At 48.5% G+C, this 18,043-nt stretch overlaps 1 protein-coding gene across 1 annotated transcript in view; it reads left to right on the plus strand.

Moving 5' to 3' along the window:
- Positions 1-18,043, plus strand: part of LOC119466437 (putative phospholipase B-like 2) — a 57,008-nt gene that overhangs the window by 19,978 nt on the left and 18,987 nt on the right. Inside the window, exons 6-9 of the mRNA XM_037726950.2 lie at positions 6,774-6,865; positions 9,187-9,347; positions 14,559-14,651; positions 14,715-14,786. Coding sequence (XP_037582878.1) covers positions 6,774-6,865; positions 9,187-9,347; positions 14,559-14,651; positions 14,715-14,786 — 418 coding nt within the window. The remainder of the gene's footprint in view (positions 1-6,773; positions 6,866-9,186; positions 9,348-14,558; positions 14,652-14,714; positions 14,787-18,043) is intronic.

The raw sequence follows: 18,043 nt of genomic DNA on the forward strand, positions 1-18,043 counted from the left end.
TGGCACGTACCGTAAGCATAAATCAAAACTCCATCTAAAAACATTATCAGAACGCCCGCTCCCTGTTAATTGCGTAGAAGTGCGAGGTGTAATAGCTATACAGCCGGTATCTGAGCATGAAGCATTGCCAGATGTACGTTTTGGCGTTCGAATTAGGCCTTTGCTACTAATGCAGATGCAATGAAAAATGCAATAACGTATCCGAGCTTTTTCGTGTTTAAATTTATGCTAATAGTAGTTTTAGCAAACCGCAGGCGCTACGTATTTTAGTGCCATGGAAGCGGGTAACAGCCTAGTAAGCCCACTTATCTTACCTCAAGGTATTATAGGACGGTCACCATGAGCCGTCCTTTTCGCCGTGTCATCAGAAAGACCAATCAGTCGAAACAAGTGCTTAGGTCTTTCGTCCTTAACCAATTAAACTAATAGTCGATGAAACCAAAGAGACGTGATGTTTCCAGACTGAAGACTTCTCTATTGGCATCTGTAATCTAGAAAAAAATTATGCGTAATTTATAGCGAAATTATTTGATTTGGGGATAAATAATACATGTAACTTGTAAGATTTCTCGGCTATATACAGAAATGTTGCAGTTGGTTTCGAAATCAAAGCGAGATTTTATTGACTGGTAAAGATTGAATTTACCCTCTTGCTGATCAGAAGCGAGGCTACCGACGCACAAGCGGATGCCAACGAAGCACAGGCGCAACAACACGTTGCAGCACGTACTTGTGGAGCACGTCACGTCCGCTGCTTTAATTTCTATAGCCGGGCCATGTTTCTTACTACTCAAAATAGTCTGTTCTTGCACAGGCGCCTGCTGTGGCGTTCTGAAAGTCAGCAGTCGGGCTTGCATTTTGCCGTTGCAGCGGACGAGCTGCCTCAGCATTTTATTGATGCACAGGCCAGTCTGTGACGTAATAGTTCAGCGGAAATCCGCTAGGTGGAGATAAGTAATTAAAGGGAAACTGAGACTTCCACCCAAATGTAGCAATTTGCTACAATGGAAACCCAACCGGGTTCCTCGAAAGAAACCCTAGCAGTTGAAGAAAAATTCGGCCTGGTCCAGGACTCGAACCCGGGACCACCGCCTTTCCGGGGCAGCCGCTCTACCATCTGAGCTAACCAGGCGGCTAGCAGATGACGAATTTGTCGAATTACTTATCTCCACCTAGCGGATTTCCGCTGAACTATTACGTCATACACTTACCTTTGCTTCGAGTTGTCGACAAATTCGACTTCGCCCTGCCATCTGCTAGCCGCCTGGTTAGCTCAAATGGCAGAGCGGCTGCCCCGGAAAGGCGGTGGTCCCGGGTTCGAGTCCCGGACCAGGCCGAATTTTTCTTCAACTGCGAGGGTTTCTTTCGAGGAACCCGGTTGGGTTTCCATTGTAGCAAATTTCTACATTTGGGTGGAAGTCTCAGTTTCCCTTTAAGGCCAGTCTGTGCAACGCACTGCTTGCTCGGCATGAGGTATCAGCTAAACGGCGCTTTCGACACTCTGCGGCATTTTATGCGTGGGCTTCTTCAGCCCCTCTTTACAGGAAACACTGTGTACCGGTGATATAAATCAGCTGCGCATGACGTCCGGCAGCATAGCCGCTGCTTTAACGCAACGCTGAACTCAGCAATGACGCATAACGGAGAAACGACGGGTGGCCCTCAGCCAATTGCAACGAGTGCGAGTGCTCTCTTTTGTTGAGAAAGTGCGCTTTCATGAGCGGTAACAGATGAAGAAAACCGCTAGCATTGTAGAATTAATCAAAATAATCCCTCACCACACGCTCAGTTGTGTCAGCGCTGATTGTGATGTCACGGGGTTAGCGGGAAGAATTTTAGCATGAAATTTAAGGGAATATCCCGAACATATATTCACATAAGTGATAATGACGCACTTTTCCGGGCATGTTGCAATGAACAATGCAGCGAACAACCTATGTATTCAAAAGCTTCGCAATTTCTCGCCTCACTTCGGATGCACACTTGGTGGCCAAATGTCATTGCCCCAATACCTTATTACCCAAACCACACAGCCACCGCGAAATATCGCACAGCAATATCTTTGTGAAATTCCATGTTAACTCACCCAGACCTGCTGAACAAGTAAACTGCTACGCATGTGAGATTTTCAACCAACGTACGCAGTAAGTTTTGCTGACATTTTTATGTCTATCGGGGTGGTCTCTTTTTCCACTTCTTGCTGGTCAAGAGGGTCGATAGTGGAAAGTATTTGTGAAACGTCTCCTCTACTCGTTATGCATAGACATTAGTCAGTGTCGGTTTTGTAACTGCTTTGAATTTCCCTTATTTTAGCATTGAAAGGACGAAAGGTGGCAGCGGTGCCTGGGGTATTCTGCTGTTGGTTATGAGCCGCGAAGGCGATACATTGGAGTGTTTTAGTTTAGCGCCTTTACGGCCCGCTTCGCTCCGAGCGGCCCCGCTAAGCCATAGCGGAATGGTGAGCGATTTTCACGTTTTAGTTATGCGTTTAGCATAGTAGGAGTAGGACGTTCTGGTGGGCTAGTTGGTTCATAGCTTTTAGAAGTTTATAAACTGCGCAAGAAAACGAAGACACAAGAAGGAAAACACACACGACACCACCCTGCGCTCGTGGTGTCGTGTGTGTTTTCCTTCTTGTGTCTTCGTTTTCTTGCGCAGTTTATAAACTTCTAAAACGTTCAGCATAGGAGAGCGGACTTTTCATAGTTGCAGCGCCCTCTGGCCAACTTCAGCGTAGTGAAACAACATACAAAACCGTTTTGTCACTTTTCACAAAGTAAGACGAATATATATAACTTATTTGTTATTATATATGACCTGTACAGTAGCCAAAACAGCCAAGCTTCTTCCATTCGAAATAGTGATGAACCGGATACAGAAGCTCCTTCTATAACTAGCGATGAAGTTAGAAGGGCCTTGAAAGATATGACCAGGGGAAAAGCGCCTGGAGAAGATGGAATAACAGTAGATTTAATCAAAGATGGAGGAGATATCATGCTTGAAAAGCTTGCGGCCCTTTATACGCAATGCCTCACCACTTCAAGTGTACCAGAGAGCTGGAAGAACGCCAACATTATACTTATCCATAAGAAGGGAGACGTTAAAGAATTGAAGAATTACAGACCCATTAGCTTGCTTTCAGTATTGTATAAAATATTCACCAAGATAATTTCCAATAGAATCAGGACAACACTTGACTTCAGTCAACCAAGAGAACAGGCTGGCTTCAGGAAGGGGTATTCTACGATGGACCATATCCATGCCATCAATCAGGTAATCGAGAAATCTGCGGAGTACAATCAACCTCTCTATATGGCTTTCATAGATTATGAAAAGGCATTCGATTCAGTAGAGATATCAGCAGTCATAGAGGCATTGCGTAATCAAGGAGTGGAGGAGGCATACGTGAATATCTTGGCAAATATCTACAAGGATTCCACAGCTACCTTGGTTCTCCACAAGAAAAGTAGAAAGATACCTATCAAGAAAGGGGTCAGGCAAGGAGACACAATCTCTCCAATGCTATTCACTGCATGCTTAGAAGAAGTATTCAAGCTCTTAGACTGGGAAGGATTAGGAGTGAGGATCGATGGCGAATATCTCAGCAACCTTCGGTTTGCAGATGACATTGTCCTATTGAGCAACAATGGAGAGGAATTACAACAAATGATTGAGGACCTTCATCGAGAAAGTGCAAGAATTGGATTGAAGATGAATATGCAGAAGACAAAGATAATGTTCAATAGCCTGGCAAGGGAACAAGAATTCAGGATCGCCCGTCAGCCTCTAGAATCTGTAAAGGAATATGTTTATCTAGGTCATTTACTCACAGGGGACCCTGATCATGAGAAAGAAATTTACAGAAGAATAAAATTGGGTTGGAGTGCATATGGCAGGCATTGCCAAATCCTTACTGGGAGCTTACCACTGTCGTTGAAAAGAAAAGTGTACAATCATTGCATTCTACCGGTGCTAACATATGGGGCAGAAACTTGGAGGTTAACAAAGAAGCTCGAGAACAAGTTAAGGACCGCACAAAGAGCAATGGAACGAAAAATCTTAGGAGTAACGTTAAGAGACAGGAAGAGAGCGGTGTGGATCAGAGAACAAACGGGGGTAGACGATATTCTAGTTGACATTAAGCGGAAGAAATGGAGCTGGGCAGGCCATGTAATACGTAGGATGGATAACCGGTGGACCATTAGGGTTACAGAATGGATACCAAGAGAAGGGAAGCGCAGTCGAGGACGGCAGAAAGTCAGGTGGGATGATGAGGTTAGGAAATTCGCAGGCGCAAGTTGGAATACGCTAGCGCAAGACAGGGGTAATTGGAGATCGCAGGGAGAGGCCTTCGTCCTGCAGTGGACATAAATATAGGCTGATGATGATGATGATGATGATATAACTTATTTGTTCATGAAGTATCTAGACGGCTGCTTGTAATACGCTGCCGGTCCATTTTATTGATTGGAAAATGAAGCGTCGACTGGGTCAATGCCTCTTAGTGAACGCCACGTGATAGCCAGCCAGCAAGGTTGCTTCCCGAATCCAATCCAATCCTTTCTGACGCCAATGCGCTGGCGACGTTTTTGTTAGCTCTGCTGTTCACTTTATTTCCTTAAATAACCAGTTGGGGGTGTATTACACAAGTTATTCGCGCTCACACGACTAGTGCCTCGATGTAAGGTGCTTCGATGCACGCGCCCTCTTTCGCGCGTGCATCGACCACACTCGCTAGCAAAATACGACAGCGACGCTCCGCGCTCCGCTTAGGCAGCTTGTAAGCGGACCGTGTTTCTCGCTCCGCTGGACCGCTTGCGGCTAAGCGGAGGACGCATGCGCATTCGTGCTTCCGCTCCGCTCAGCTAAAATAAACTGTCTAAAATAAAACTGTCTATTTTATGTACTACACACTGCAGGTGACGGTTTCTCAAATGTGTACTAACGACGATTAAGCATTCACCACGAATACCATATTCCTCAAGGCTGTTCAATATAATATTGTGATTCACAAGATGAAAAGTCCAAGTGAGGTCCATGAAAGCATCCATCCATAATTATATTTTTCTGTTAGTTTTTTTTTCTACGAAGTTGAGTAGTGCAGTCTCTCTTTTGCAGTCTCTAGTGCAGTCTCTCTCATATTATCGTGTCGCTCTTTTGCATAAATTTTGTGTATCGCTAAGAACTTGTCTAAAGGAGGTAACAGTACCTTTTCAAAAAATTTTGGAGAATCGAGACAATATAGATATCGGGCTGTAATTGAACATATCAATATTATCACATTTTTTAAACAGTGGTACCACCTTTTAAATATTAAGTTGCACTGGAAATGTGCCTGAAAGAAGCATGCCATTATTAATATGAGACAAGCGGTCACAAATTCTAATGGGACAATGTTTTAGCAAGCACACTGGAAACAGAGTCTAAACTAGTTTATGAAGTGACCTTTAAGGAGGAAATTACGTTGGCGACTGCTTGTGAGTCAGTAGGTTGAAAAAAGGAAGAATTAGAGGTACTAGTTCTGAATTCACAGTCTGATTGTTCATTATTTGCCTTGCCAGTGGTATAGACTAGAGCTGAGAGTTGCACAGTAACTCTTGAAGCTTTCAGCAGTTACAGAGGGGTCACTTGTTATTGTGCCATTCTCAAAGATACCACGTAGGCTATTGCTTATGCACGTGTTTAGTGCACTATTTTAACTTTACATGTCGCTTTTACGTTACCGTGCGCTTGCTTCACTTTTGTGTCCAAATAACTCCGCTTAGAAAGTTTGCTTAAATTTCACAGCCTTTTCTTATATCGGGTGTTTCGACTAAATTGGGCCAAGCATTAAAAAACTAAAATAAGCGCTACGCGTGTCGAATTGGCGCAGTATTGTTCGCAGTCGTATGGAGCATGTCATAATATTTTTTTCTAGTCCACCAAGCTGGGCAATTAACAAAGATCGCTTAATTATCTTTTTACATAGTAACTCTAGCGAAAAATCTGAAATACAAAAGTTGTAGCACTTGTTCAGAAAAATCGGATTACTTCATCTTTGTTAACATAACTGCCATGTTTAATATTTTTCCAGCCTTTCTTTAAATTGCGAGAATTTCTTTTTAAATGCCACGTGGCAGCCGGCTAAGGCGCCGCGCTTTTAGTGCCCACGAATGTTAGTTGAACGAATTAGCAAAGGCTGCTCCGCGCACAGAGGTCCATGAACAGCCGAAATCAGCCGAAAAAACGCAAATGTCAATAGAAATCTAGTATACAGGGAAGGTGCCGGCACTTTTGAAGAAGCTGCTATTTACAGCTTAAGAAATGATGCTGCGCCAAAGACAGACAGGGACGAGAGGGTATAGAAACAGACGCGCAAACTTTCAACTAACCAGCGTTTCTGCCAGAGACGTCAATGTCAGGAGTTGACACCAGATATGCCAAATGCACCAACGAACAAGCAAACCAACTGAAATATGAGCATGATGTTTACGTCACCGCAACATGCCGCGCATGAACGTTTGCTTACCGCTAAACAGAGCAATAGAAGTATTGCTAACGCATGCTCTCTCTCTCGAGGCAATAAAAAAAAGAAAAAAATTCTTTCAGCTATCTGACAGTGGCATTTTCGCTCCTGCCCCGAATATTGATCCTCCGAAGCCGCGGAGAACACGTGCAAACTCGACAATGCGCAATACCCTTGTTTCTTATCGAAAGCTCATGTTTTCTTGCATGATTGCTAACGTAGCGGCCAGTTTTATGTTGCGTATACTGAGGCTGTGCCTATATTACAGATGACATAATTCCCGGCCACACGATAACCATGTCCTCCTACCCAGGCAATCTGGTTTCCTTGGATGACTTCTACCTGACATCAGCCGGTCTGGTAAGAGGAAACGATGTCCTTCGATAAGGTACATGCTATCATACAGCCGACGTGGGGCTGTGAACAGGCCACATCTATGTCCGTGTTGGTTAATCAATATACCGTTTCAGCCATCCGTCTGAAGGACAGCATAACATGTTAACGATATCTAAGTATATTTGAAGCGTCGTAACGTGAAAGTTTTGATATATGTGCTCTTGGAGCGTCCCAAAATTCTCACGGAACCCAACTCACGATTGATGTGGACGTTGATGCAATTTGCACTGAAGCAACGTAGCGACACAACCTGGCACCACCGCCGAAGCACGTCATGCATGATGTGTGCATGCAGCCTGGCTCCTTTCTCGCGCTTCTTTTAAAACGCTGTACCATCTGGCGGTACCGATATGAAGTCAGAGTGTGTCGTGTATATATATATATATATATATATATATATATATATATATATATATATATATATATAATGTGTGTGTGTGTGTGTGTGTGTGTGTGTGTTTATACGGACAAGTCTTATTTAAGGTGCTGCCATTGTGCGACCACAGCGCAGTATTGCGTCCGGCGCGATGCTGCTATAAGGGATCGCGCTTGAGGGTGCACGGGGAACGTGTTGTTGACGACGAGTGGCAAGTTTTCGCGTTTTCAGGAGAGGTCCCAACCATGTTTCTGCGATAAGGAAACTTAGCCTGTGGTTACTAAGTTTTGAGCTTCGTTATAGCCGCAATATCGAAGGCCGACGGGCGTATACAGGGGCGCTGCCACAGCTCTGCCCGCGATTGAAATAGGAGGCGAGTCAAGTCTGCACGTTGTGGATACGTAACACACGTAGAGCGTGTTATTCTGCATACTTAGTCTTGATTTAAACTAAGCTGTCTTCTTGCGCCATGCGGTGTGGCTCACCAGCTAACATATAAATCGAGGTAATCAGCTTATAAATGAACTTTTTTTTACTCCTAAACATCACACCCATGGGCACATACACAGTGACCCAAGTTGGCGAAAGCGTCCCTGAGAGAGAGAGAGAGAGAGAGAGAGACGCTTATTAAATACAAAATCTACATGTAATAAAAGTCAACCCGAGTGGTTTTTACGGTGAGGTGCCTAGATTAGGTTAATGGTTTTGCTTCTTATAAGGTAGGATGAGCAAGCTGTCATATATAGCTTTGCGGTGTTGAGGGGTCCCTCTTGGAAGGAATCCCGTCATTGAGAGTGACGACTGAGCTCTGCAGCCCAGCAAGGCTGATTCTTCGCAGTGAGGATAGGCCAGGACATGTCCATGGCAAGTGGTGTGCTGTGGCTGGCGCACCCGTGCTTCAAGTTCCACAGGTGGGGTCAAGCAACTTGTCAATGTATTGGGCTTTGAACGCAGGCTTGAAGAGTGGCACATAACCGTTGCATATATGGCGCAGCTCGGTAATGCGTTGGTATAAGGGATGTTCATCAAAAAGCGGCACATATCGAGTGCATTTGTGGTGCAGCCTGCTAAAGGATCGGGTTGCTGCCCTTCAGAAAGCCTTGTGATGGGGTTCCCATTCGCGCAACATCGGAGAAATTTAGGGGATATGTTTCGTCAGTGTAGGGCGGCACACATAAATACCCAGTCGCCCAAGTTGGCATCAAAGAGGTTCATTGACGACCAGCACAGGCCGAGTGGCACATACCTAGTACTCCATGTCAGCGTCAATGAGTTTCATTGGACGGCGGTAGATACCTATAGTCGGGCACAACATTAGAATCCAGCGGAATTCGCCCTCAAAGGCGGGTGCATGCGAGCCTCCACCAATGGGCGCGCACTCTAGACTGACGCCATGAGCCGGACGGCCGGTGACCCCGCCGACGCAGAACATGCAGCCCGCGCTTCGAAGTGGGCCGAGTTGCGTCAGCGGGATTATTTCGTTCGTCGCGGAAGCATTTAGATACCGTACTTTGGTCTGGGGTCTTTGGTCTATCTGGGCGGGGCCTTTCCTGCCCTCTTAAGTTTTGCCCGACTATAATTCCGCATCTACAGTGGTACAAATATGTAGCATTGAGATATGATCAATGAACCAAGTGGGTCAGACGGTCTGTTTAGCACCCTGTTTCCACAGCATAGCATCCCGATGCGCTACCCATTCGACCACATACTCCCCAGGGATACAGGTAGTCGAGAAAACGGTTGTATACAAACATAGATTGATACTTACATAGATAGATACTTGTGCCACAGAAAGTGCGTATATAAATGCTAAGGGGTGAAATTTTAAATTGTTGTAGTCTTGCAAAGTTAGCGCAGTGGTACGTTAGCGACACTCTGCTAAAACAGTCGATTATACAAACCCTGTCAGGCAGTGACGGAGACGTCGATCGTGAACGCCAACCCGGACCTGTGGCTGCTGCTTGATCCAGAGGCGTCGCCGCTTACCTGGGTGCGCGCCATGGTGGCGACAAGGCTTGCTACTTCCGGGCGCGAATGGGTCGACATATTCGCGAAGAAAAACAGCGGCACGTGAGTATGGCTGTGCAGGTATACCATAGCGTGTCGATGCACGGCCTACGTAAGAACTGCGCTGGTGTAGGCACCCTTGCATCTCCCCGACATTCGGCGAGATATGCGCGACATTCAGCAGCCTACGCGTCATGCACAGTGCTCAGCTGCTACTCCGCTTGCGGCTGCGATGGTACATTTGGTGGCTGATTCGATGTCCAAACGCAATCGGCCAGTGAATGAAATCTCAAGCGCGTGAGATTTTGCTGCCTGCGTTCCCAAGGCCGACGAATCTCTGCATTCTTTGTCAGATAATGCGTAGTTATCCCTTCCGCTCTATCGAATAGTTTCATATTTCTGGTCTTCTCGTGCATTGTGGCAATAGCAAAAGAACAAGCTCCGCGAGCCATAGCTGCCTTTAATTCTAGCTAGGCATTCGCAATATTCTCTCGTCACTTTCGCGAGCTGTCATGCGAGTTTCACGGAAGTGAGGCAATTGTATTGTGCTTGAGGTCTGTCTAGTGCCTTAGTTATTTACCTCACTGTCGAAGGTATTGCTTCACAGTGCAGTGCTCAATTATGCACTCTTTTCTAGCTCTTTTTATTATAACCTATATTTGTGATTATCATAAGTGTTGCGATAATGTACTTGTGTGATGAACGTATCTCGTAGACGATGGAACACAGGTGAACATATTTTTCACAAAGGAGTAAATAGCAGGTGTCTCTTTGAATGCGCAATACTTTTTTAAATGAAGCATGAAGCAGTCATACCTAGGATCATGCTGTTTTTGTAGGTAGGCTACATGGCTAGGCGGATATCAGGAGGAAGAATAATTTATGTGGTCATTTCGCTAATTACCTAGAATGTGATAATTAATTATTATTGGTCACGTTACGGCACATGTCGCAATTAAAACCGGTAAGTGGTAAAGTCATGCTTTCTTAGCGAGAGTCTAGCACTAGCATCACTTTCGATACATCCGCCCCCATAATGTGCCATTAATTGCCTCCGATGTCTCAACTATGTCGTATTCCATGCTTTGTTCTATGCCAAACCATTCAGTTTTTTACCGTTCCCGAAGCATCGCAACGATACCCTTATTCGTTCTACTGTGTCAGATGAAATGCTCTCCGAATTCTTTGTGTCTCAAGTTAAAAAGGGACATCGCTTAGACATAAAACAAGGCGTAGTTAAGACATAGGAGGTGACTTTTATGATGGCAAAAGGTGCCTTCACTCATGTTACCTAGGCGTGTTAGAAATGGTGAGTTGCTTGCAATTCCTTACTGGTATGCGCATAAAAAGAATAAAAGTGCCGATGAATAATTTTTAGATATAAAGATTTACTAGCATGAGCATCAGATTATATTATATTACTCGTAATCGCCTGAGACACGAATGTGAAAAGTCAGCTTAGAATTCATGTTTTGTTGGCAGCGCTGGTGACTTGCTAGGACCAGTGCTCCGCTTATAGTCTCCCGATTGTTCAATACTTGGCAGCAACACTACCAAACTTGGAGAAGTTTTTGACGCCCTACATTTCTGACGAAAAAAAATTATTATAAGGTATGCTGTAGTAGGAATACAGAAGCGTATTGTGTGTGCTACTGAGAGTATATGGAGACTAGGGTAATGAAATGACGTAACCAAATACACAAGCGACCTTTATTTCACCTATCTCGAAGCTTACATGATTAATTAATTAATTAATTTATTTATTTATTTAGATATAATGCAGCCCTGTCTGGCGTGTGGCACGTGTGGTACATCTAGCGGGTGTGGTGTAATCGTGCAAGCGCACTCCCTCGATATTCGTAGTGGTCCCGCCCTTGTGAAAGGTAGTGGACACGAATTGGAATCCCCTTCTCTTGCTCGGGCATCTACTACTTTACACTGTGCAGCAAAACACCACGGCCAGTACGGCAGTAAGGGAGCAATCGAGCAGTGCTAACTTGAGAATTCACAGGAAGGCAGTTGACAACCCAACTTGCAGTCATTTTAACAGCGAAGCTGTTTAAGCCAGCCGTAAAAAGTGCGCGTTTCACGTAATTTTTATCATCAGCATTAGCTCAAGAGTCGTCCTCTTCTTCCGCAGTTGGCTCGTTGGCACCCTTCGGTTAGCGCTCGTACTCGTGCTCGGCGCGCCCTCGCGCCACTGCTCCCGCGAGCGTTTCACGAAACTATCATCATCAGCATTGGCTCGTGCGTCGTCGTCTTCTTCCACAGCCCGCTCGTCGGCGCCCCTCGGTTAGCACTCGTACTCGTTCTCGGCACGCCCTCGCGCCACTGCTCACGCGAGCGTTTCACGAAACTATCATCATCAGCATTGGCTCGATCGTCGTTGTCTTCTTCCACAGCCCGCTCGTTGGCGCCCCTCGCTTAGCGCTCGTGCCACTGCTCCCGCGAGCGTTTCACGAAACTATCATCATCAGCATTGGCTCGAGCGTCGTCGTCTTCTTCCACAGCCGGCTCGTTGGCACCCCTCGGTTAGGGCTCGTACTCGTGCTCGGCACGCGCACGTGCCACTGCTCCCGCGAGCGTTTCACGAAACTATCATCATCAGCATTGGCTCGAGAGCCGTCGTCTTCTTCCACAGCCCGCTCGTTGGCGCCCCTCGGTTAGCGCTCGTACTCGTGCTCGGCACGCCCTCGCGCCACTGCTCCCGCGAGCGTTTCACGAAACTATCATCATCAGCATTGGCTCGAGAGCCGTCGTCTTCTTCCACAGCCCGCTCGTCGGCGCCCCTCGGTTAGCACTCGTACTCGTTCTCGGCACGCCCTCGCGCCACTGCTCACGCGAGCGTTTCACGAAACTATCATCATCAGCATTGGCTCGATCGTCGTTGTCTTCTTCCACAGCCCGCTCGTTGGCGCCCCTCGCTTAGCGCTCGTGCCACTGCTCCCGCGAGCGTTTCACGAAACTATCATCATCAGCATTGGCTCGAGCGTCGTCGTCTTCTTCCACAGCCGGCTCGTTGGCACCCCTCGGTTAGGGCTCGTACTCGTGCTCGGCACGCGCACGTGCCACTGCTCCCGCGAGCGTTTCACGAAACTATCATCATCAGCAGTGGCTCGAGCGTCGTCGTCTTCTTCCACAGCCCGCTGTTGGCGCCCCTCGGTTAGCGCTCGTACTCGTGCTCGGCACGCACTCATGCCACTGCTCCCGCGAGCGTTTCACGAAACTATCACCATCAGCATTGGCTCGAGCGTCGTCGTCTTCTTCCACAGCCCGCTGTTGGCGCCCCTCGGTTAGCGCTCGTACTCGTGCTCGGCACGCACTCATGCCACTGCTCCCGCGAGCGTTTCACGAAACTATCACCATCAGCATTGGCTCGATCGTCGTTGTCTTCTTCCACAGCCCGCTCGTTGGCGCCCCTCGCTTAGCGCTCGTGCCACTGCTCCCGCGAGCGTTTCACGAAACTATCATCATCAGCATTGGCTCGAAGCGTCGTCGTCTTCTTCCACAGCCGGCTCGTTGGCACCCCTCGGTTAGGGCTCGTACTCGTGCTCGGCACGCGCACGTGCCACTGCTCCCGCGAGCGTTTCACGAAACTATCATCATCAGCAGTGGCTCGAGCGTCGTCGTCTTCTTCCACAGCCCGCTGTTGGCGCCCCTCGGTTAGCGCTCGTACTCGTGCTCGGCACGCGCACGTGCCACTGCTCCCGCGAGCGTTTCACGAAACTATCATCATCATCAGTGGCTCGAGCGTCGTCGTCTTCTTCCACAGCCCGCTGTTGGCGCCCCTCGGTTAGCGCTCGTACTCGTGCTCGGCACGCACTCATGCCACTGCTCCCGCGAGCGTTTCACGAAACTATCACCATCAGCATTGGCTCGAGCGTCGTTGTCTTCTTCCACAGCCCGCTCGTTGGCGCCCCTCGGTTAGCGCTCGTACTCGTGCTCGGCACGCGCACGTGCCACTGCTCCCGCGAGCGTTTCACGAAACTATCACCATCAGCATTGGCTAGAGCGTCGTCGTCTTCTTCCGCAGCCCGCTCGTTGGCGCCCCTCGGTTAGCGCTCGTACTCGTGCTCGGCACGCACTCGTGCCACTGCTCCCGCGAGCGTTTCACGAAACTATCATCATCAGCATTGGCTCGAGCGTCGTCGTCTTCTTCCGCAGCCCGCTCGTTGGCGCCCCTCGGTTAGGGCTCGTACTCGTGCTCGGCACGCGCACGTGCCACTGCTCCCGCGAGCGTTTCACGAAACTATCATCATCAGCATTGGCTCGAGCGTCGTCGTCTTCTTCCACAGCCCGCTCGTTGGCGCCCCTCGGTTAGCGCTCGTACTCGTGCTCGGCACGCGCTCGCGCCACTGCTCCCGCGAGCGTTTCACGAAACTATCATCATCAGCATTGGCTCGAGCGTCGTCGTCTTCTTCCACAGCCCGCTCGTTGGCGCCCCTCGGTTAGCGCTCGTGCCACTGCTCCCGCGCGCGTTACACGAAAATATCATCATCAGCATTGGCTCGAGCGTCGTCGTCTTCTTCCGCAGCTGGCTCGTTGGCGCCCCTCGGTTAGCGCTCGTGCCACTGCTCCCGCGCGCGTTACACGAAAATATCATCAGCATTGGCTCGAGCGTCGTCGTCTTCTTCCACAGCCGGCTCGTTGGTGTCCCTCGGTTAGCGTTCAAACTCATGCTCGGCACGCGCTCGTGCCACTCCTCCCGCGTTCGTCGTTGTCGTTGTCTTCCACAGGTGGCTGCGTGGCAGCTAATCATTCCAGCGTGCAATTTCACTTCTCTTCTGTTGTCGTAATGGGGAGGCAAAGCTTGCACTAGGCTACGCAAAGATCTAGTCACAAATAAGCTGGGCGATCGATTGCGTCTCCTGGTAGTAGCTAGGTTGAACTTGGCTATGTCGAGGTTGAACTTAACTGCTACCAAGTTCAACCTAGATACAATCAAGTTCGGCCTTGGCTAAGCCTGAGTTGAGCTTGGTTATGCCAGGTATCTCTTATGTTATGGCGCAATCGATCGGCCAGCTTCGCTGTGTCTGGAACTTTGCGCGGCCCAGTGCAAGCTTTGCCGTTTTTTCTTTACCTTCGCTCCAGAATGAAGAAATGTATTTTAATTATTGGATATCTAATTTCACATGAAACATTCTCGTTGTGTGCAGGGACTGCTGGTGGTTTGGATAGCTTGTAGAGTCTTTTTTCTTTCGTGCTTCTAAGCAATTGTTCTATGCAGCATGCCAATGTCAAACTGAAAACGTAGCAGGCGTACCACTCTCACAGGTACAACAACCAGTGGGTTGTTGTCGACTACAAGTTGTTCAAGCCTGGATCAGCTATCGTGAACGACACGCTGTGGATCCTTGAACAAATGCCGTAAGTACACGTCCATCCTATCCCTCGTGCAACTTGCAATAGCACTTTTGTTTTTCATTGCAGTGGAATAATGCGGCAAAAGGACGTCAGTGCTATTCTTCGAAAAAATACGTACTGGCCAAGCTACAATGTCGCGTGAGTACGCAGTCTGTTAATGTACCTTGTGCAGACCTTATTACTCTCAAATGAAACTGTACCTACTTTCAGAGATTTTCCACGTTCATATCTCAAACTGTCGCAAAAAAATGATGCACCAATACGTATGATTGTTCATAGCGGATTAAGTTATTTGCCACACTTACCCGCCTTTTGCCATATCATTGGTCATCACAAAAACCTCGATTCTGCATGATATGAAGCAGAGAGTGCTTCGCAAAAGGGCTGTGACCAGCGGTGGGGTGCCACAACCCCCCCCCCCAAGTTTGTTGGCGTCCTCTTATTGTTACCGCCCACCCTAGCAGCTCTCTCAATCTAGCATGAAATAAGCGCTTGGTACTAGCGTTGTTACGAAGAGTCCTTCGTTTTCTGAGGGTTTCTCATGACACGCGAATAATCAGTCACCGAGCGTTCGTTCTGCAGTGATTTCAGGGCGCTATGCAGGGACAAGCATATAGGGAGGGCGCTGTGAGTCGCTGGGCCGAATAGTTAACGTAGGCGGCTGTGCTGTCTGTGACAATGCTTATCAGCTAGTTAGTGCAAGGACTGGCTAAACGACATCTAGCCTAATATTTAAACAGTACAATCCCCACAAATAGGGATCCGTAAAGGTGATCCGCTTGAAAAGAAAGGCCTTTTTTCGATACACATTGTGCAAACTCAGGTGACGTAACACCAAGGTGGTGCGTTTTCATTGCCGATCACTTACGCGAAACTTTTAAACAAACGGAACGCTATGCAACGTGTAACACCAGACTCCGCTAGCGTCAACTCCGGGCGTACCAAAACTATGAGAAGTCAATGAATAATATTGTAACGAGCATACAAGAAGCAGTTGGAAAGAAGAGGAGGACGAAGTGCTTCTAGGCCTGATTGCGCGGTCACCATAATCCATCTCCTGTAAATAAAGTCATTTCTGCACAACTCTCCGTAGCAGTTGTGGTGGAAGGTGCTGGGTAATCGACACCCGAAGACGGAGGTTATGCTGCAAGTTCTTCGTCGAAGCCGCCGCCTTGCTGGACTTCCACCGAACCCAGCGGAGTTGGAGATGTCCCGCGACGCGGAAGAGCAACGGCCTGTCCCAGCCTCTGCCGGTTCTGTCCAGCAACTACAAGATGCACGTCCCTTCGCCGGAAAACCGGGCGAAGACGTCGATGGATGGCTCATCCATTACAAACGGGTGAGCGCCTACAACAAGTGGAATAGCACTTCTCAGCTTTCCAACGTTGTGTTCTTTCTTACGGATACCGCGTTGGTGTGGTTTGATAACAACGAGGAGACATTCACAACATGGGAAAGATTTGTTTCGCAAATCAAAGAGCGCTTCGGTGACTCCGTGACGAAAAAGAAAAGGGCAGAGCAGACGCTTTCACAACGCGCGCAAGTGCCGGGCGAAACATGCATGACCTACATTGAGGAAGTGCTAAAACTCTGCAGGATGGTGGACTCTGGCATGTCCGAGGAAGACAAAGTCGGGCACATCCTAAAAGGAATCGCCGAGGACGTTTATAGCTTTCTGATCGCTAAAGACAACCTGGCCTCCGTCGCCGACGTCATCCAGCACTGCCGCACGTTCGAGCAGCTTAAGACGAGCCGCGTTACGCCGAAGTTTGGCAGATTAGCCAACGTTACGACCGTTTCAAGCATAGATAACGACCAGTCGCTCGATCTTGCTTCAACGATCCGTCAAATAGTTCTAAAAGAGCTCAGCCTGCACTCACAAGTGACTCACCGCGATACTTACCACCGATGCTCGTCCCCAGCTGTTGAAACAGTCGTTTCATCCTTCTCCGAGTATCCAGCGGAATATAGACTCCCGCCTCGACAGCCACCACTTGTCTACGAAAGCGGCGCTCCCTCTGACGCTCGATCACGATGGGCAGAGCCACGGTATTATCGCCAAGGCCCCGTGACTTATGATGCCGGGACGCGACCAGAGCAACGTCGACCCTACTACCAGGACCCCAATTACGACCGATACAACCGATCCCAGCAAACACCGGAGGCGAGTTACCCAAAAGATAACGAACTCGCTTACCGCCCACAGAGAGCAAGCATTGGTTTTGAAGAGTATACAATGAACCGTGACCCTCCCGTCTGCTACAGCTGCGGTTCCATGGGACACATAGCTCGTTAATGTCGCCAACGCCGTCAGTCACGAACAACACCGCCGATGTTTTCACCACCTAGAACCCGTACATCGCATGACCCATGGACCAGTTCACTTCCCACGGACCGTTTCTCGCGCGAGATCAGACGCAGCGATTCGCCAGCGTCTGACCGCAGCCTGACACCACCAACTAACCGTCCTCGTCGTTCTCCGTCCCCTCGGCGCCGTGCATCTTCACCCCCGCCGGGAAACTAGCATCCGCGGCCGATGGAGGTGAGGTCGCCGGACGGTCTTTGGATGAAATACCTCTGCTGGCTGCGATGATTAAAAACAAAGTGAATGTGCTAGTTAACGGATTGCCGACCATTGCTTTAGTTGATACTGGTGCGAATGTGTCTGTCATGAGCCTCGCTTTCAAGAACCGCCTAGGCCACAAAGTTATGTTTTCATGAGACGATGCTGTTACCTTTCGTGGAGTGGGCGGCGAGTGGCTCCACGCCCTCGGTGTTTGTGCTGTAAGTGTTACGTTGGCTGGGAAAGTGTTTGTGTCGGAGTTTTTAGTCCTTGCCCGCTGTTCGCACGATGTAATTCTCGGTATAGATTTTCTTCAACACTGCGGCGCTTCTGTGGACTGTGGAAATGGTGAAATCCATGTGAACGAGGTGCTTTTACCCGCGCTTTCTGAACAAAGCTCGTGTGACGAAGAAAGGGATACACTCAGTGTGCTTGATGAAGTGCTTGCCCCCTCATGGTGCCTAACGCCCGTTCGTGTTTGTGCAACTACTGTTGACGCTCCTTGCGTTGACCTCGTGATTAGGCCCATGAGAATTAACTGTGCTAAAAATGTATACTCGTACCTTGCTCTGTCGTGTGCATGACGAGAGGAGTCGCAACGTTGTGGGCGCTGAATTGTTCCGCCACGCCAGTAGTTCTGCCTCGAGGCATGAAAATTGCCCTTTTCGATGAAGCTTCATGCAGCTCAATAGCAGTACTAACAGCAGAGCCCGCTCCTGCTTACTCTCCATGCGATTATCACCCTTCTGAAGAGCTGATTCTCGGTATGATCAGCAAGGCTCTCTGCACATCTGAGCGTCAAGCACTGGTACAAGTCCTGTCCCGACATGTT

The sequence above is a fragment of the Dermacentor silvarum genome, chromosome 10, assembly GCF_013339745.2.
Source record: "Dermacentor silvarum isolate Dsil-2018 chromosome 10, BIME_Dsil_1.4, whole genome shotgun sequence".
Taxonomy (NCBI): domain Eukaryota; kingdom Metazoa; phylum Arthropoda; class Arachnida; order Ixodida; family Ixodidae; genus Dermacentor; species Dermacentor silvarum.